Consider the following 21,359-nt stretch of genomic DNA (forward strand, 5'->3'; position numbering starts at 1 on the left):
CCAGTGACATCCTCTGGATCATAATTCTTTTTTTTTTTAATTTATTTATTTTTCGAGAGAGGGAAAGGGAAGGAGAAAGAGTGGGAGAGAAATATCAATGTATGGTTGCTTCTTGGTGTCCCCTGCCGGGAACTGGCCTGCAACCCAGGCATGTGCCCTGACTAGGAATCGAACCGCGATACTCTGGTTCACAGGCCCGCGCTCAATCCACTAAGCTACGCCAGCCAGGGCTGGATCATAATTCTTGACCTGTACTGTCCAATATGTTAGACACAACCACATATGGCTATTTAAATTTGAATTAAATAAAATTAAATATTCAGTTCCTCATTCTCAGTCACATTTCAGGTGTTCAATAGCCACATGTGGCTGGCTGCCATAGTGATGGAGAATCACTACATACAGATAGGGAATATTTTCTTCATCACCGAAAGCTCTGCCATAGTGCTGTTCTGTACTGTGTGAATGAAATCCCCTCAAGTTGTGCTTTGCTGCAACCTCAAGTTTCCTTGAGGGAAACTTCTTTTGTTTTTTAGCAACTTTCACATAAAGTTTCTTTATAATGTGTTTTCTAAAACTTCCTCATTAGGATCCAGGGTATTGTCTTCTACTGAATTCTATTCTTACAGTATGAAAGCAAGATTCAGAGGTACTATTATGAAGTATGAGTTTCTTATAAAAAGTTTAGAGCTTTTAAAAATATGGATATCCATTTAAAGAACAAATGAAAGGGAGAATAAGCTAAAAAAGTATGTCTGTACAGTTATTAAAAGGTTACTAAACTTTAAAATCATTAAAATCATTTTTGGCCTCCTTCTGCAACCAAAATAAGGACAACAACAATTTAGAAACAAAATAACCAGAATTGGCCCTAACTGGTTTAGCTCGGGGGATTGAGCACAGGCCTGTGAAGCAGAATAACCAGAATTGACAGAAAATTGCAATGTATGGAAGTCCAACAACCAAGGAGTTAAAATAGACACATTCATCCAGACTGGTAGGAGGGGAGGAGTTGGGTGGCCAGGCAGAGAGAGGTGTGGCAAAAAAAAAAAACGGTGGCACCAGGCACACAGGGCAGCAGCTGACAAACCTTGGGCGTGCAAGACAGCAGTGGGCAGACCCAGACAGGTGGCAATTTAAGCCCAGCAAGGCACACAAGGTGGCTGGCTGACTAAGCAGTTCCACATTCGCACGCAGATAAACCAGGTGAAACTGGGTAACGAGACATGCAACCCAGGGTCCCAGTGCCTAGAAATAAAGCCTCAAAACACCTATTGAAAACACCTGTGGGGGTTGAGGTGCCGGGCGAGACTCCCAGCCTCACAGGAGAGTTTGTTGGAGAGACCCACAGGGTCCTAGAATGTACACAAGCCTATCCACATGGAAATCAGCACCAGAAAGACCCAGTTTGCTTGGAGGAAAGAGTGGAAGGGATTGAAATACAACATAGAACAGAGCAAGCTCAATTGTTCCCTCTTGGACCTCTGCCCCACATACAGCCTCACAACCCAGTAACTGGGTTGCCCTACCTGGGTGAACACCTAAGGTTCTGCCCCTCATAGGTAACAGGCACAACCAGACCCAAAAAAATGGCCCAAACAGAAGAATAGATCAAAGCTCCAGAGCAAATACAACTAAGTGACAAAGAGATAGCTAACCTATCAGATGCACAGTTCAAAGCACTGGTGATCAGGATGCTCACAGAACTGGTTGAATTCGGTCACAAATTAGATGAAAAAATTAAGACTACACTAAGTGAAATGAAGGAAAATGCACAGGGAACCAATAGTGATAATAAGAAAACTGGGACTCAAATCAACAGTGTGGACCAGAAGGAAGAAAGAAACATCCAACCAGAAAAGAATGAAGAAACAAAAATTCAGAAAAATGAGGAGAGGCTTAGGAACCTCCAGGACATCTTTAAATGTTCCAACATCTGAATTATAGGGGCATCAGAACAGGAAGAGGAAGAGCAATAAGTGGAAATATTATTTGAACAAATAATAAAGGAGAACTTCCCCAATCTGGCAAAGGAAAGTCCACTTCCAGAAAGTCCAAGAAGCTCAGAGAGTCCCAAGGAAGCTGCATCCAAGGAGGAACACACCAAGGCACATCATAATTACCTTAGCCAAGATTAAAGAAAAGGAGAGAATCTTAAAGGCAGCAGAAAAAAGGAAAGAGTTACCTACAAAGGAGTGCCCATCAGACTGTCACTTATTTCTCAAAAGAGACCTTACAGGCAAGAAGGGGCTGGAAACAAGTGTTCCAGGTCATGAAAGGCGAGGACCTACATCCAAGATTGCTCTCTTCAGCAAAGCTTTCATTTAGAATGGAAGGGCAGATAAAGTGCTTATCAGATAAGGTCAAGTTCAAGGAGTTCATCATCACCAAGCTCTTATTATATGACGTGTTAAAGGGACTTATCTAAGAAAAAGAAGATAAAAGACATGTACAGTAAAATGACAGCAAACTCACAATTATTAACAACCACACCTAAAACAAAAACAAACTAAGCTAATAACTAGAATCGGAAATGAATCACAGAAATGGAGATCACATGGAGGGTTATCAACAGGGGAGTGGGAGGAGAATAGAGGGGGAAATGGTACAGAGAATAAGTAGCATAGACAGTAGGTAGAAAATAGACAGGGGAGGGGAAGAATAGTATGGGAAATGTAGAAGCTAAAGTACTTATAAGTATGACCCATGGACATGAACTAAAGGGGGGGATGTGGGTGTGAGAGGGTGTGCATGGTGAAGGGGAATGAAGGGGGGAATAGGACAACTGTAATAGCATAATTAAGAAAATGTATTAAAAAACAGAAAAAATAAAAAAAAATAAACAGATAAGCATCCAGGATTCTCCTGCCCATTAAAAAAATCATTTTTAACATTTATAATGTATTTGTTAGGCTACTATTTCTCAAACCAGTGTTCTTTTCTTGGAACTATTTGAGGTACATAATTTTAAAAGGTTCCATGGTCAAATTGGTTTGGAAAACACTGTATATGACATCCTCCTCTTGGATACACACAGGACAGAAAAACAAGGTAAAGTCTCCCATTAATCCAAGTTTTCCAAACCTATTTGACTATGGAACCTAATTTTTTCTCCTAACTTCTAGTAACATTCTGTGGAACTAATGTTTTAATGACCACATTATTGCTTTATGTAACTTTTTTATTAGGATAAACTAATACCTCTATCAGCCATAATCATCAGGAACTGAAGAATTTTATTTACCTATTTTCCAAAGACAATGACTTATAGCTTTATAAAAATGTAATGTTTTAATGTTAGGTCTATGCCTTTGTTTTATTTATCAGGCAGTTATTCTGAAAATAATTGAATCCCCCATTGTTGAATTGGATTATAATGATTAAATAGTCCTAAGATTATTGTTAGTGAATATGATGCCTCCTTTTTGTGTCAAGAGTTAATTAATTCTATATGAACTTTTAAGCAACTTGTGTCTTCATTTTTTGCTACTTTGGATATATCTACTATAATCTAATTGAAAATGAAGGGGCGAACAAGAGGACCAAGAACCATGTTAGACTTAGTTCCACTGCATTTAATGTAAAACCCAGCATGATGGTCACTTAACCATGATAGAAATTTACTTCTTTCACACATAAAAATAGGCAGTCTAAAGATGAAGTATGGCTTAGATGTAATCAAGAACTCAAAAATTCTTCTGTCTTTTTACTAGTCATATGTCCACATCCAATTTAGCTGGGCATATTAGCACTGCAAGTAAAATGGAGGTTCTCTTACTTCAGAAGAATATCAGATATTGGGTGACATTAAATAGATAGTTATTTCTGCTGCATCAAGTCATAGCCTGGAACATTTCTCAAATTATATATGGTGGAAGTGACTGATGTTAATAGGTAATATATTTTAAAAGAATGAGATTGTTATGCTTAATTGGTCTGTAATATCCTAGGTTAAACAAAATTGAACTATTTTTTTGCTTTTAGATTTTAAATAATATTTTATGTATATCATCAATTTCCAGGGGCAGTGATGCTAAGTATACAGTGTTTCCCAAACCTATCTGAGAATTTTTATTCCCAGAAATATTGCCAGAGTGATTCAGCTCATAAGCTAAGAATTCAGATCACAGATTCAGGATTCAAATGGCAGGCTCTGCCACTTGCCAGCTATAGAAACTATCAGATAACTTGTATAAGCTTCAGCTTCTTCATCTGTAAAACGTGATGTGAATACTTTCTGAAGATTCAATGATGCTCAGATATGTAAAGTACCTGGCGTAATATTTAACACACAATAAATGTGCAATAAATGGAGTCATTAAATCAGTCTTAATTTGCATACATTTTTGAATGTAGAAGACTTAGACGCTGAAGGTTGTTTCATTTCCTGATGCAAAATAAAGCCTGGGTCATGGGACTAGTAGTGTTTCTTCTTCCGGGTGTCAGGTCGTTTGGAAGACTGATTAACAGGAAAACGAGAAATGAGAAAAATTAAGTACAGTTCTTTCATGTGGAATAAATTGAATGCAACTTTTTCATTGTTTTCAAGGAATAGTCTTTAAAAAGTGAATCAGTACTTACATAAAAATCATTTTAATTACTTTTTCTGATTAAATACTCAATATATTCCTTGTAGAAAGTGTCAAAAGATAAAAATGCACAAAGGAAGTTAAATAACTTATATTTCCACTACTAATGACTAATAAATATTAATTTTGGTTTATATTATTCGTCTTTTTACATGTACAAGTATGCATATATAATTTTAATGTTATTGGAGTTATACTGTTCATACGATTTTAGCTTAATTGAAGTATAATTTACTTAATATAAAACTCACCAGTTTTAAGAATACAATTGAATAGTTTTTAGTAAATTTACAGAGTTGAGCAACCATCACCACAATCTACTTTCAGAACACTTCTATCACTCTACGAAGATCCCTTCTCTGCATGCAGTCAGTCCCCATTCTGACCTCCAGCCCCAGGCAACTACTTATCTGCTTTCTACCTCTAAATGCATTGCATATGCATAGAAACATATATGTGTGAGTTTTGTACCTGACTTCTTTTATTTACCATGTTTTTGAGGTTCATTTATTTTGTAACATGTATCAGTAGTTTATTCCTTTTTATTGCTTAGCAGTAATCCACTGCATAGATATATCACATTTTGTTTATATGTTCACCATGTGGATTGTTTCTGGGTTTTTTGGCTATTTAAAAATAATCGTTCTATGAACATTGATATATATGTGGAAATAGGTTATTCTCTTAGGTAGATTACATAGAAGTGAAATTGCTGGGTTCCATACGGAATGTCGTCCCATATACCAGGAAGGTTCTAGGTTAGATTCCCAGTCAGGGCACATACATAGTTTGTGGGTTTGACAGGAACCAACAAATTGGTGTCTTTCTCTCCCCATCTTTTCCCTTCTCTACCAGTCTCTCCCTCTCCTTCCCCTTTTCCCCCCTCCCTCCCTCTTCCCCCTACCCCTATTCCTCTTTCCCTTCCTCTCAAAGATCAATGAATATACTCTTGAGTGAGGATTAAATAAAAATAAATAAATTCTTTTAGTCAAATAATGTGACTTTTAATTCAAATATTGGATTCTTTTTTGTTTGTTTGTTTGTTTGTTTGTTTGTTTGTTTGCTTCATTTGGGGGGAAATGTTAGTAACAAGGGAAGAAGTTGCTCTTCAGTCTCACTAACATTTCCAATAATCTTTTTTTCAGGTTGACCCTGTATTATGTTGGAATAGGAGTTACTGCCTTGGTTTTTGGCTACATGCAGATTTCCTTTTGGATTATGACTGCAGCACGACAGACCAAGAGAATTCGAAAGCAGTTTTTTCATTCCATTTTGGCACAGGACATTAGCTGGTTTGATGGCTGTGATATGGGTGAATTTAACACTCGAATGACTGAGTAAGAAGATGGATGTGTAGCTTATCAACTTTGTTTTTATATATGTCATATAACTGACTTTGCTGCCTTTGTTTCAGTGACATCAACAAAATCAACAATGGCATTGGAGACAATATTGCTCTGTTTTTTCAAAACATGTCTACATTTTCTATTGGCCTAGCAATTGGTTTGGTGAAAGGCTGGAAACTCACCCTGGTAACTCTGTCAACATCTCCTCTTATAATTGCTTCAGCGGCCATGTTTTCTAGGGTAAGCAAGATGGCTAATGTGTTGACGAGAAGCAGGAATGTGAACTAGTGTTTCCCTATGTCAGAAAGGTTTTTTTTTTTGTTTTTTATGTCCCAAAATAGATGGGGACATTATACACAAAATTACTTTTGATTTTGTTCACCATTAATCACCTTTCTATTCTCAAGTTATTAGGCCACAGTGAAATTGGTTCTAGTATCTTACTAACATTAAAAATATTCCTCTTCATTTAGTAGCGTAATGCAGCTTCAATTGATAGCATGGGTAAAGTATTATGCATGGGTACATTGGCTGCTGGCAGTATCTTATGTGTTCTAAATTCCCATGTAAATGTGGTGCAATTTATTTCACTAGAACAGAATGAGAAAATCATGAAACAGTAAATACTCAAGCACATTTTTATGACAACCATTTAAAGTTTAAAGTTTTAATAAGGCTCTAAATTATATTTAAAATGTTTGCTGCTGTCTATTTTTATGTATTATGTAAATTTTAACAAATTATGTATGTGCATTTTAAATTATTTTTGCACTATTACACTATGAATATACCACAAAATATTAATCTATTTACAGCCTGATTTTGAAAATAATGTTCCTTGTGAAGTCTAAAAACAACCAATATATTCTTAATAGCTCTCTCCAAATCAAGTTTTTGTCAGTTCTACCAATGTATATACCCATTTCCAAGATTTGAGGTATAATGTATTCTTGAGGGATAGAGTTTTAATTTTGGAAAGCTAATTGTTCTTTACGAAAATCAAAGCCAAAAAAATCACCAACTTTATTTGCTAACAATATACAAAATCAACCAAATAAGAATTTTTAGCAATAAAAATATTTTGTCATTGAATACTTCCTTAACAATAGACTTGGATGTTTAGACAACAAATCTTTATTTAGTGTGGCTTCTAGTGTTTACCTGGTAACCCTTACCAAGATCTTCATGTCCAGCTTATTTGAAATGAGAACATCTGAGAAAGATTACCCACAGTCTGTTACTAAGATCAGATCTTTAACTTAACTACCCAGGGAAGTGACACAGACAAGTTTTTTGAAAAGAACATAAGTGGGGAATCTAAGTTCTATCTTCCTGCAATGTAATTAAGTTTGGCAAACATTTATTAAATACTTGCTATGTACAAGGATTTTTGCTAGGTGCTACTTTCCTTCTAGTGATATATCATAGAAATGATTATCTTTTAAAAGTAAAATAATAACTATTACTCAGCTTATGCTACCTTCTGAGTTTAACAACTGGCTGAGCATGTCTTACATCAAATTAGCACTATGTGTGCAAAATGTACTTTGAACGTGGATGATTTGTTATGTGAGTAGGTAATAGTTAGACTCACAGCTCCAAGGACAATTTTCTTCCTGTTCCCTTTCATTGAACTGTTGTGTTAATTAATAAATTAAATTATTTACTAATCAAAAGAGTAGTAAGTGCATTTAATAGAGAAAAGGGCCCATTCTAATTTTAAATTTTTGAGAAGTCACATAAACCTAATATCATGAAGCATGATATTCTCCTCTCTCTATCTCTAGAGCCTCAGCTGTTAGTGTTCAGAGGTACAGAATTTACTACACTGTATTGCTGAGGAATCGCTGCAGGAGGCACTTCTGGGTATATGCAGGATCATCATTCTATTCCTGCCACAACCCTGTGACCAAGATCCTCTAGAAGCCTTACTTTACCCATAATAATAAATCAAATTAAGTTACATTAGGTTTACTAATTTCCAGAGTGTATCCAAAAAGAACTGTGTCCCTACTGTCCTTTCCAAATCAAGTCTTTACCAATTCTATTAATACAAATACATGTTTTCTAATTTTTTAAAAATACAATGAGAAAACAGTGAAACTCCACTAGTAGAAGGTAAATATAGAGATTTAGACTCTAGGTTATATTAGGCTAAGTTCCTCCACTGCTGTGAGGCTCCAAAAAGTCAGTATCTCTGGTCATTGGTTTCCTTGTGTACAAACTGATGAGATTGGATTAAGTGATGTAAAGTACCTTTGCAATAATAAAATTATGTTATTCTAGATTCTACCTGAGTTAAATTTTCTACATTGTTACTATACCAAAGTCATTCTTTGGCTAACTGTGGTGGTGGTTTATTACAGATAGTCATCTCATTGACCAGTAAGGAATTAAATGCCTATTCAAAAGCTGGAGCTGTGGCAGAAGAAGTTTTGTCATCAATCCGGACAGTCATAGCCTTTGGGGCCCAAGAGAAAGAAATTCAAAGGTCTGTTCTTTTAATTATGACAATACATGTTTGATTGTATTTTTCCCAAAGACTATTCATTACATTATGGTTTTTCTTTTTAAGGTATACGCACAATCTAAAATATGCAAAGGAGGTGGGCATTAAGAAGGCTATAGCTTCAAAACTCTCTCTTGGTGCTGTGTACTTCTTTATGAATGGAACTTATGGCCTCACTTTCTGGTATGGAACCTCCTTGATTCTGAATGGAGAACCTGGTTATACCATTGGAACTGTCCTTGCTGTAAGTCTTCTTTGAGAACAAAAGTAACTGGCCTGGATAAATATTTTCTTGCTATAATAAAAATTTCTCTTTGAATAACATTGAATATTCAAAGATAAATGTTTTTAATAAGCTATTATTTTTTCTTCAAATTATTTGTATCTACCTTTAAATTATATTTATGAATGGCAGGATATATTTTTCCAGCCTGTCTTCTAAAGCCATCACACTTTTAGAAGAATCATAATTTAATTTTCCATTGAGAGAGTTTTTTTAATCCAGCAGTCCAAAAGGCCAGTCTCTGGTGAGACGTCTTCCTTTCAGTCTTGTTGATATATGATGGCACTCTACATTTAGCTTGCTAAATGTCTTCCGTCTGGAAATAGTCTGTGGATTGAACTCTTCTGCCCTTCCTCTGTCCTTTCAGCATATAATAATGGGGGAGGGGGAGTGGGCAGGGCAGCAGAGAGCAATGGGGACAACAATAATTGAACAATAAAAAAATTTTTTAAACAGACTATGTAAGCTCTGTCCAACATCACAATTTAGAATTCTTTAACTCTTAGAGGTTATGCATTAAATTTGAATTTACTCAGTTATCCTCCCAAATTTCAACAATCAACAGATTATTTCAGGATTAAGAACTATTTGCCTTGATGAACTGAATTGTCTAGCTCTCCTATTCTATGTAGATATCTTTTTTTCCTCAGCCAAGGTTATATTATGAATTTGACACTTTCATAGTTAAGACTTTAAGCTGCTCATTTATTTCATATAAATGTAACTGGAACACAATGAATTTGGGCACACCCTTACTCCTTGCTCCTCAGTTTGTGTGTGACTTGGGTAAATGACTTGCTTAGCCTCAGCTTCCTCATCTGTAAATAGGAAAAATAGCACCTAGGTTGTAGGGTTCTTTCTTTATTTAATTTTTTGCAGAGATGTATTTATCTCTCTAAAAAATGAACAGGTGTCTAATAAGACAACAATTCATACAGTCTGGACAGAAATGGTACAATGTGTCTGTGTTAGTGAAATCTAACACATCCTTCTCTCTAAACAACAAGGAAGAGAGTGCTGCTCACCTCCTAACTCAACCAGGTTCAGGTATGGGAGGCACTCCTCCATGAGCCAGTTTTCCTGCTCAGATTTCCCAGAGGGTGATAATAACAAGTCTGTGGGACAATCAAAAGTTGACCCACATTAGGAAAAGCCCAAGCATACTGGAATTAACTTGTTTCCTTTATAGTTGACAGCTTCTTCTATTCTCCCTTACTTAATTTTTCTAATATCAGTCTGAGTCTCAACCGAGTGTACACTATATTCTGTTGTCTCTCTTATATAACTGAGGGAGGGTAATTTTTTGTCCTTGTAGGTTTTCTTTAGTGTAATCCATAGTAGTTATTGTATTGGAACAGCAGTCCCTAACTTTGAAGCCTTCACTATAGCCCGAGGAGCTGCCTTTAATATTTTTCAGATTATCAATAAGGTAAGTCTTCTAATTTCTTTGAAAGATAACTAACATATTTGTAAGAAGGAAACCAAAAAACAGGCACACTCATTTCACTAAAACCAAAAGATGGGCAAAATCAATGTCAGGCAATTGGCTATGGAGAGAGAGATTGTTTTAATTCTTTTACAAGGAGATTGTGTCCTATTAAAACCTTCATTCTAAATCAGTGCACCTCTGATTTAGCATGAAGCACAAAGCAAAAAGGAAAACATTGTAAAAGAAACCCATCTTTAAATTACTTTTTAGAATCTAGAGAGTATCAATTTAGTCCCTTGAAGATTTATAATATTCTCTTTTTTTCCCCCAAGAAACCTGCTATAGGTAACTTTTCAACAACAGGTTATAAACCAGAATGCATAGAGGGCACTATAGAATTTAAAAATGTTTCTTTCAGTTATCCATCAAGACCTTCTGTCAAGGTAGGTTAAAATTAATTATAGAACTGTACTGTTTTCTGGTATCACTGTATATTGGCTAAGATCTCCTCTTATGAGATAATCTGGAATCACTTGGGCCAAAATTTAGCTACTTTGTTCAGAGATTTGAAAACAGAAACAGAGAGACAGCAGGGAAGAAGGTGGTAGTGGGGAGGAAGGAAGGAAATATAGAAAAATTAGTAATAACTAATCTTAGTTATTAGTAATAACTAATCCAAATAACTCTGGATGAGCCAGTTACATTTTGCAGCCTCTTTTCTATATTCAACTGACTAAAGCACTTTCAACTCCCTGGAACTCCTTCACTCCGGATTTGGCGGCACCCACCAAAAAGTCATCCATTGGTGGTCCCTGGATGTTGTCCCACTTATCATAACTCATTTTAACCTAGTTTCTAATCTGGGAGAATTAGGCCTGGTTGTGCATTCACTTCTTTCTTCCCTAGGACTTATACTGCACAGCATCTGTGCCTCAGTTACTCCCACACCTCACTTTTGCACATGCAAAAACACACACATGCACATGCAACACAGTTTATCCTCCTTTCTCTGTCCTTCAGCCTTTAACAAATTCTTGAGAAAATGTGTCTGTCTTTTCTGTTTTCTTCCTCCTTTCATTTTATGGTATATTTATCCAAAAAGTAATTAAAGATTGCAAAGAGTACTAATGAATACCTGTTTTGTAGAAAAAAGACATTATTTTAAGTGAAATTAATAAAATTGCTAATGTCATCAACCTCTAATGTCTTTTAAAATATACAAATGTCCTCTGCATAATTTGCATCATGAAAGATCTACCTATTCCTACTTCCTTATTTTTCTTTAAGTCTTTGAATGGAATTCTCTTTGCAAAGGTCTTTATTTTTTAATTCTTTATTACTAAATTACCATTATTGTAGTATTGTTGTCTACTATCATTTTCTTAACATAAATAGAGTATTTTAACTCCATTTTGCAACATTTGAGTTAGCCTCCTGGAAATGTGAGCACAGATTGTGCTATGTTGCGTAGTAAAGTGCTCTCTGAATTTAAGCAACTATTTGTTAATGAAATTTTGAGACATAGCTCTACTTGTTAAGCTGAAGAGTAAATAATTTTAAGAAAGAGATTCACTCATTTTAAATAAAGTACAAATTCTTCTTAAAAAAAAGAACAGAAATCAACTCTAGAGTGAAAGTCAGGTAGAGGAGGAGTTCTTCCCACTGCAGGTTCTGATTTCTCACCTCCTTTAGAGAATTTTTCTCTGCTTGGACCTTTGAAGTTTTTATGTTTGACCATTTAAAGGGTCAATTTCTTTACAAATGAGGAGATCAAAGTGAGAGAATCCAAGGAAAGATTCCTATACTCAGGCTGAGTACATACAAATGCAAGCAAAGACAGGTGAGAGTTTTTCAGTGGGATTGCTGTTGTCATTTTGGGAGGTTTCTCTCATGTCGCAGGTCCTTCAGACACCAAATGCCAGTAGCAATCCTCAGCAATTGAGAAAATTTTAAAGGTTTCCCCTAAATTGAAATGTTCCCAGGAGAGCCACCACTAGAAAAGGGAAGGTTCCTATTTATGGAATCTCATTCAGAGGAAGCACTGCAGTTTTAACAATTGTTTTACTTTAGAATATATTTTACAATGATATTAAAATATATTCTAAAAAACTTTCTTAAATAGCTCACAGAAATATCTGGCAAGATTCCATTCAGCTGTTGCAAATTAAAAAGTAAAATTTTCACTAACTTGGTAGCCGTGAAATTCATATAAAGTATGTCGGCTGAAAATACAGTTTGTTATGGCTAATTAATATTTAATAACTAAACTGAATTTAGATTTCTTCTTCATGCAGAGAGATGATGAGAGATCTTTTACAATTATTTTCCAATATTACATAAGTTATTATTATATTGAAACAGATATTGTAAAACAAGGTCTAAATTTGTTAAGCATCACAGAAGAATTAGTTTTGTGTTAGTTACATTAAATTTCAAAAATATGTAAACCATATTCTCACTTATTCTAGTCTTATGGAATTTCTTCCCGTACATTCTGATAGATTCTAAAAGGTCTGAATCTCAAAATTAAGTCTGGAGAGACAGTAGCCTTGGTTGGCCCCAATGGCAGTGGAAAGAGTACAGCAGTCCAACTTCTGCAGAGGTTGTATGATCCTGAAGACGGCTTTGTAAGTGCACCTAGCGATATTATGCACAGTCTATACAATGAGACTTAGAAATGCTACCTATTATAAAGATTTTATAGCTATGGCAACTTTTCATTTTTAACAGTGGAATGCACAGAGAAGCAATATCATTTCTTTCCTACACATTCATTCATTCAGCAAATATTTCTTGAGCACCTACTATGTGCCACGTACTGTTGTAGGTTCTGGGCATACATTGGTGAACAAAGCACAAAAACTTTTGCCCTCATCAAGTTTACATTCTTACAAGTAGAGACAGACAAATAAAATAAGTAAATTATATAGTATGTTAGAAGGTATTAAATGCTATGGAGAAAAAAAACATAGTAATATGTAGTACCCAGAACTTACCAAGAATTTCACTTTCCCAAAACACCCTAGAAAAATGACATCTATACAGGATATGCTCTCTTGTTTCATTCTGTCACACATTAAGTTGCACTTAATTTTAATCAATTTAATTTAATTAATATGTACTTGTATATGACATAGAGAATGAGACTGTGATAGTCATAAAAGCATAATTTTTAATGCTTCTACTCAATTTTTCAACTATTATTTTCAAAAAAAATTTACTCTCCAGTAGCCTGGTTTCACTTAAATTTGACTTCTTAAGTAAGGCTTCACTTGCAGTCTACTATATTTATGCATTCATACTAACATAAAATAAATTACTGGATAATCATTTCATGTATAAAGTAGTTGCATAGAATACCCTTTCCTAAACAGAATACCACAGTTGTTGAGAAAGAGACTCTGAGTTATAATCATCAAACATTGGGTTCTGTCATTGGAATATAGTTAGGGTAATAAGTAACGGCACTATCTATGAGAAAGACAACACTTATTTACTATTGTTTACAGTAATGAATTGAAGATATTTTGCCTCTTGCAGGGGAGCAGGGTGTTGAAGAGAAATAAGGAAGGATATTTCCTAGAAAAAGAATGCAAAGATCACATCAGTTTATTACCTGTGTCTATACAATACCATTGTGGCTCCTAGAATATATAGTTTTACAGTATCTAATTTGTGGGTCTTAGAATAAAGATATTTAGGTAATGTGGTGAGATTTTTAAGCCAATTTTTAAAAGTTCTTTTGGCTAATGCCTACCAGAAAAAGTCTCAACAATATAAATGCTATAAACATTTTATCAAAATATAGTCAATCTTTGATTCCTGAAAAACCGTAATCCCCAGCTTACGTTTTAGACTAGTAAAAAAGGCTCCCAACACAGCACAGTCACAGGCATCACAACACGATCCATTCCTTTGGATTGGCAGATCACCGTGGATGGGAGCGACATCAGAACTTTAAATGTGCGACATTATCGAGAGCATATTGGAGTGGTCAGCCAAGAGCCTGTTTTGTTTGGGACTACCATTAATAACAATATTAAATATGGAAGAGAAGGTGTGACCGATGAAGAGATTGAGAAAGCAGCAAAGGAAGCAAATGCTTATGATTTTATAATGGAATTTCCTAACGTAAGTACACTATGTAGTCTACACCTAGTGTAGACACAGGCTCTGCCTTAGCTTAGAGTGTAAGTACTACAATATTCCAAAATGAAAAAACAAAGCAATAACTTCTACAGAGTAGGGGGATGTGATTCATTTTTTAGTTGTTCTAGGCAAAACGTCCCTAAATGAGAGAGTGTGGTAACAACCAAAAGAAGTATATCATTGAAAGGCAAATTTTAAAAATTATATTTATGTCTAATTGGTTCTCACTGTAAGTGAAAAAGAAAAATAACAAAGATTACATGAAACAAAATCATTACAAGCTAAGTGATGTCTACAAAATATTGCTTTGCAAGGCCATCTTGTGGCTCAAAGTGGGAATGTCACACAGAATGTTCAAACTGGTTCTGTGGTGAGGCAAAAGAAATACTGTGACAGTCTTTTTTTCAGAAGCGCATGGAGCTAATATTGGGCAAGAAACATGAAATCATACCTGGAAATAGATATAGCAAGCTAAAATTCTTGGTATGAGGACATATCCTAATGGGTATTTGGAACTGATTGCTGTAAAACCACTTATTTGCATTTCCCAAAGTGTCCATTCCTCAGTATCACCTGAAAATGTAGTGGGGAGTAAATACCCTATGGCATGTGAAAGGGTAAGGCTTGGAATTAAAATACAGACAAAGTTCCACCATCCCTGAAGGCAAAAATAACAAAAAAAGTTCTTTTTAAAGTATATATTTTATAAGTTGCCCTCTATACATTATACTAATTTTGTTCTTTTGTTTTTCTTATAAAAATGCTCATTATACTATTAAATACATTCTATCTCCATTATTTAGCATCATAATTAGATAGCAAATTCATGAAAGACTTAAGGTCATTCTTTGCCTTATGGTTTGGAAAAACACAGACTTTCTTTCTTTGCCATTTTGACACTACAACTTCCTTTTTTCAAAACACCAGTCATCTTCAGTTTCTCACTTGGAATTAGGGAGCTTTCTGGTGCCTCTTACATTATACCCTGTAAGTTACTACTCGCTTTTACCAAAAGTCTCATATTTACACAAAGGTGACCCCTGCTATAAATAGAATAATAAATCCTAAAGATATAATCCAAAGAACAAATTACAGATACTGGCCTATGATGATGGAAACAAAATTCCACTGCCATGTTTATCCAGTGAAATAAGAATAAGCATAGTATTAAACAAATATTTCAAAAGTGTTTAGTTCATATAGGTGAAAAATTGGAGAAAGCTATGCTCAAAAAATACCATCACTTTTATGATATTCCTATGATACACACATATTTTTAATTAATATATTAGGACTAACTAATATTTGCTAGCCTTTTCCAATAAACAACCAAAAGTCTGGCTAAAATAGGACAGTTGTTTCCAAGCACTGGATAAAAAGTAGCATAAATTGCGATTCCTGAGAGAAAGGAAACTTATGAAGAAAGTCCATGAATCTGCAGCATTCTGCCTGGGTACAAACTCCTGACGACATTTCTGGAAACTGGAATCCAGACAGAACATGGCAGTCCCACAGAGCTGAAAGACAGAGATAGAATTTCAGGGCAGCCTAAGCAAAGGGAAAGGCAGTGAGAGATCTGTGGAGTTGAGGTGGGGGCAGGATGCCATGTAGGCATCCTGTGGGAAACTCTGAGGATGAGGCTATGTAAGATTTACCACAGAGAGCAGCTGCAATGAAGCTGAGAATAGAAGAGAAATACTAGACATCAAGCAGGATGGTGGAGATATTGAAATCACAGCCCAGCCAGAATGGAGAGATCACATTAACATCTTTTTAATACCTCAAACATAGAGCTGAGACACCAATAAAAGCTATACCTTAGTAGTAAAGACCACACCTTAGAGAATGGCTGACACTAGACCTGTTCTAACAAATCCTAAAACCAAGCCATGACAAGATCTCCAGAAGAGACAGAACTTGGAGGTTGGATCCTGCTGAGTTTCAAGACTTTCCACAGATTCACTCCCAAGAAAGGATAAAACCAAGATTACACAAGTTCAAAGTGATAAGTCAAAATATGAATTGCCTACTAGAACAAAAAAAAAATCAACATTTTTTAAAACCAAACAAAATTCAGTCTCTCCAACATATCACACACAGAATTGAGTACATATGCTTAAAAAAAAAACTACACATGCAAAGAAATAAGAACCTATGATCCACATTTTTCATAAACATAATCTAAATGTTTATGCACTTCAGAAAAGCTTCAAAATGACTGAGGCAAAATATATATATATGTGTATATATACACATATACATATATATGCACACATACATATACATATACATATATACACATATATCCTGAAAGGAGAAATAGACAAGTTCAAAATTTTAGTTGAAATCTGCAGTACTTGATAGAATGGGCAGAAAGGAAGGATATAGATGACTAGAACAATACTGCAACCAAGTAGATCTAACTGACATATATAAAATCCTCTAACTGATAACTGCAGAATGCATACTTCTCAAGTGCACATGTAATGTTCACTGAGATAAACAATATCTTGGAACATTAAAATAAAAATGAATAGGATCTTAGTTCATAATAGTATTAAACCATTATCCTGCCGATTAAGCCATGGCAAGATGTCTCCTCACATAACCAAAAGAAGGACAACAACAAATTTAAAAACAAGAAAATAACCAGAACTGCCAGAAAATCAAACTGCATGGGAAGTCCAGTAACCAAAGAGTTAAAGAAAAAGCTTTCATTCAGACTGGTAGGAGAGGCAGAGCCAGGCAGCTGGGGCTGAGAGGACGTGGAGGACCAGGCAGGTAAGGTGGTGACTGGTAGACCCAGCAGTTCCACATTTACATGCAGATAAACTGGGAGGAACAACTGGGGGGGGAGACAGACTGTGCAACTGAGGGTTCCAGCAATGGGAAAGAAAGCCTCAAAACCTCTGGCTGTAAAAACCTGTGGGAGTTGTGGCAGATGGAGAAATTCCCAGCCTCAGAGGAGAGTTCATTGGAGAGACCCACAGGGTCCTAGAATGTACACAAACCCACCCACCCTGAAATCTGCACCAAAAGAGCTCAATTTGCTTGTGTGTAGTGGGTCAAGCAATAGAAAGCTGCAAGAGCCAAGCGAGCAGCATTATTTTCTCTCTGACCCCTCCCCCACATACAGCACCACAATGCAGTGACAGGGGTTGCTCGACCCTGGTGAATACCTAAGGCTCCACCCCTTGCTATGTATTGGCATACTGAGACAAAATATATATATATATATGGCCCAAATGAAAGAACAGTTCAAAGCTCCAAAAACAAAACAAAGTGGTAAAGAAAACCAACTATTCAGATCAGTTCAAAACACTGTTAATCAGGATGATCACAGAAATGGTTGAGTATGGTCACAAAATAGAGGAAAAAGTGAAGGCTATGCAAAGTGAAATAATGCAAAATATACAGGGAACCAACAGTGAAGGGAAGGAAACCAGGACTCAAATCAACAATTTGGAGCAGAAGGAAGAAATAAACATTCAACCAGAACAGAATGAAGAAACAAGAATTCAAAAAAATGAGTAGTGTTTAAGAAGATTCCAGGACACCCAAAAAGGGCCAACATCCAAATCACAGGGATGCAGAAGGAGAAAAGGAAAAGCAAGAAGTTGAAAACTTATTTGAAAAATAATAAAAGACAACTTCCCTAGTTTGGCAAAGGACATAGACATGCAAGTCCAAAGAGTCCAAAACAAGTTGGATCCAAAGAGAACCACAGCAAGACACATCATAATTAAAATGTAAAAAGTTCAAGATAAATAGAGAATCTTAAAAGCAGAAAGAGAAAGGCTGAGAGTTACTTACAAAGGCGTTCCCACAAGACTATCAGCTGTTTTCTCAAAAGAAACTTTGCAGGCTAGAAGGAACTGGCAAGAAGTATTAAAAGTGATGAAAAGCAAGGACCTACAACCCAGATTACTCTATCCAGAAAAGCTATTATTTAGAATAGAAGAGCAGATAAAGTGCTTCCCAGACAAGGTAAAGATAAAGGAGTTCATCATTATCAAGCCCTTATTATATGAAATGTTAAAGTGTCTTATTTAAGAAAAAGAAGATCAAAACTATGAACATTAAAATGTCAACAGATTTATAACAACCAAATCTAAGAAACAAAAACAAACTAAGAAACAAGTAGAATAAGAACAGAATCAAAGATATGGAGATCATTTGGAGGATTATCAGCTGGGAGGAGTAAGGGGGAGAAATGAGGGAAATGGTATAGGGATCTGGAGCATAAACGGTAGGTACAAAATAGACACACAGATGTTAAGAACAGTATAGGAAATGGAGAAGCCAAAGAATTTATATGCATGACCCATGGACATGAAGTAAGGGGGTGTAGGGAACTGTTGGAGGGAAAGTGGGATGGGCAGAGGGAGACAAATGGGAAAAAATTGGGGCAACTATAATAGCATAATCAATAAAATATACTTCAAAAATCAAAAAGCTTACCATTGACAAAGCTATGCCCATTAATTTGACAGGTTGATGAGGATCAACTTCTTGAAAGACACAAACTACCAAAAGTCACTCAAAGAGGTGTAGATAATCTATAACTGTAAGACTATAATTGTAAAGGGAAAATCAACTAGATTTCTAAATAACAGTAATAGTTACGGATGAAATTGAATTAAGCTACATTCCCAATAGCATAAAAAATATAAAACAATAAATTTAATGAAAGATATGTAAATCTCTGTAAAAATATCAAGCATTGCTAAGAGAAATTAAAGAAGATCTAAATAAATGGAATGTGCTTTACTCATTGATTTAGACATTGAATATTTTTAAAGCTATGCATTCTCCCCAAATTAACCTATAAATTTGATGTTATATCAATCAAAATCTGAGCATTCTTTTTTATGTGCAGAAATTGACATGTTGATTACAAAACTTATTTGGAAATTTAAATTACTAATAATTGCCAATATAATTTTGAAATGAGAACTATAAACCTGGAAGACCTGTACTATCTAATTTTAAAACAGCAATCAAGGCACTAGTAATAGCATAAGAATGGATGACATGTAGACCAGTGGAGCAGGATAGAAAGTCCAGAAATAAACCCACATATATCTAGTCAATTGATTTTTCACAAGGCCAATATATTTCAGCGGGGGAAAGTCTTTTTAACAAATAGTGCTGGAAAAATTGGTATCCATGTGAAAAAAATTCAGTATGACCCTTTCCTCACACTATATGTACATATTAATTTGCCATGGCCAAATGTAAAAACATAAGCTGTCAAACTTCAAAATTAAAAATTTAGGTGAAAACCTTTATGGCCTTGTGGTAAAGATTTCTTAGACAGAAAAGGATTTACTATTTTAAATGATAGACTGGCCTTTATTGAAATTAAAACCTTTAAAATTTAATTTTAAAAGATACCATTTAAAAAATAAAAAGGCAAGACAGAGTGAAATATCCACAATACAGAGATATGACTAAGGACATGCACCCAGAACATATAAGGAACTCTTACAACACACTAATAAGAAAATATAAAAATGGATGAAAACTTGTACATTTTACAAAAACAGAATCAAGTGAACAGTATATACATGAAAAAAATATTCAACATTATTAGTTACCAGAGAAATCCAAAGTAAAAACCACAATAGTTAAGTATAAGTCTAATAAAATCTGTATGAAGAAAATTATAAAATTCTGACTAAAGAAGAATTAAATAAATGGAGAGATATTTCATGTTCATGGAAAAGAAGATTCAATATTGCCAAAATGTCAGTTCTTCTCAACTTGTTCTATAGATTTGATGTAATCTCAATCAAAATCCCAGCAAGTTATCTTGTGGATATCAACAAACAAATTCTAAAATTTATATGTGGAGACAAAATAGCCAGAATAGCCAACACAATGCTGAAGAAGAATAAGGTTAAAAGACTGCACTATAAAACTTTAAGACTTACTGTAAAGCTACGGTAATCAAGACAGCATGAAATTATTGAAAAAAACGGGCAAATATATCAGAGGAATAGAGTACAGAGTCCAGAAATACATCCATATAAATATGGTCAACTAATCTATGACAAAGAAGCAAAGGCAATATAATAGAGCAAGGATAGTCTTTTCAACAAACAAATGGCACTGAAACAACTAGACATCAACCTGTAAAAAAAAGAAAAAGCAATACATATAGACACAGACCTTACATCATTCTCAAAATTTAACTCAGAATGGATCACAGACCTAAATATGAAATGCAAACCTATGAAATTCCTAGAAGATAACACAGGAGAAAACCTAGATGACTTGCATATGGCAATGAAATTTTAGACATGATAAAGGTACAAATCATAAAAGAAATTATTAATAATCTGGGCTTATTTAAAGTTAAAACTTGCTCTATGGAAGACAATGTCAAAAAAAGAGAAGATAAACCACAAACTGGGAGAAAACATTCACAAAAAACACAGCTGATAAAAGTACTGCTATCTAAAGTATGTAAAGAATTCTTTAAATTCAACAATGAGAAAACAACACAATGAAAAATAGGCCAAAGATCTTAGCAGACACCACACCAAAGAAAATATACAGTTGGCAAATAAGCATGTGAAAAGGTGCTCCACATCATGTCATCAGGAAAATGCAAATTAAAAACCTCAGTGAGATACTACTACACTCAATTTAGAATGGCCAAAATTCCAAACACTGACAATGACATATTCTGGTAAGGATGCAGTGCAATAGGAACTCTCATTCAACAGATGATGCTGGACATATGTATCTCATTCTACTAATGGTGCAAGAACATTGCTAGTGTGAATGCACAATGGCACAGCCATTTTGGACACTATGGTGGTTTCTTACAAAACTAAACATATTCTTACCAATTAACCCAGCAATCATGTCCCTTGGTGTTCACCCAAAGGAGTCGAAAATATGTGTCCACACAAAAACCTACAGAAATATGTTCACAGCAGCTTTATTTATAATTGCCAAAGCTTGGACACAACCAATATGTTCTTCAATAGGTTAATGGGTAAACTGTGGTACATCTAGACAATGGGATATTATCTAGCACTAA

The 21,359-nt window shown here is 35.0% G+C and overlaps 1 protein-coding gene across 1 annotated transcript in view; it reads left to right on the plus strand.

Annotated features, from left to right (window-relative positions):
- Positions 1 to 21,359, plus strand: part of ABCB5 (ATP binding cassette subfamily B member 5) — a 95,511-nt gene that overhangs the window by 12,262 nt on the left and 61,890 nt on the right. The window contains exons 5-12 of the mRNA XM_037163916.2: positions 5,735 to 5,926; positions 6,004 to 6,175; positions 8,302 to 8,426; positions 8,511 to 8,688; positions 10,043 to 10,156; positions 10,489 to 10,599; positions 12,658 to 12,783; positions 14,084 to 14,287. Coding sequence (XP_037019811.2) covers positions 5,735 to 5,926; positions 6,004 to 6,175; positions 8,302 to 8,426; positions 8,511 to 8,688; positions 10,043 to 10,156; positions 10,489 to 10,599; positions 12,658 to 12,783; positions 14,084 to 14,287 — 1,222 coding nt within the window. The remainder of the gene's footprint in view (positions 1 to 5,734; positions 5,927 to 6,003; positions 6,176 to 8,301; positions 8,427 to 8,510; positions 8,689 to 10,042; positions 10,157 to 10,488; positions 10,600 to 12,657; positions 12,784 to 14,083; positions 14,288 to 21,359) is intronic.

Source organism: Artibeus jamaicensis, unplaced genomic scaffold, assembly GCF_021234435.1.
Source record: "Artibeus jamaicensis isolate MK-2021 breed Jamaican fruit bat unplaced genomic scaffold, CSHL_Jam_final contig_3230, whole genome shotgun sequence".
Classification (NCBI taxonomy): domain Eukaryota; kingdom Metazoa; phylum Chordata; class Mammalia; order Chiroptera; family Phyllostomidae; genus Artibeus; species Artibeus jamaicensis.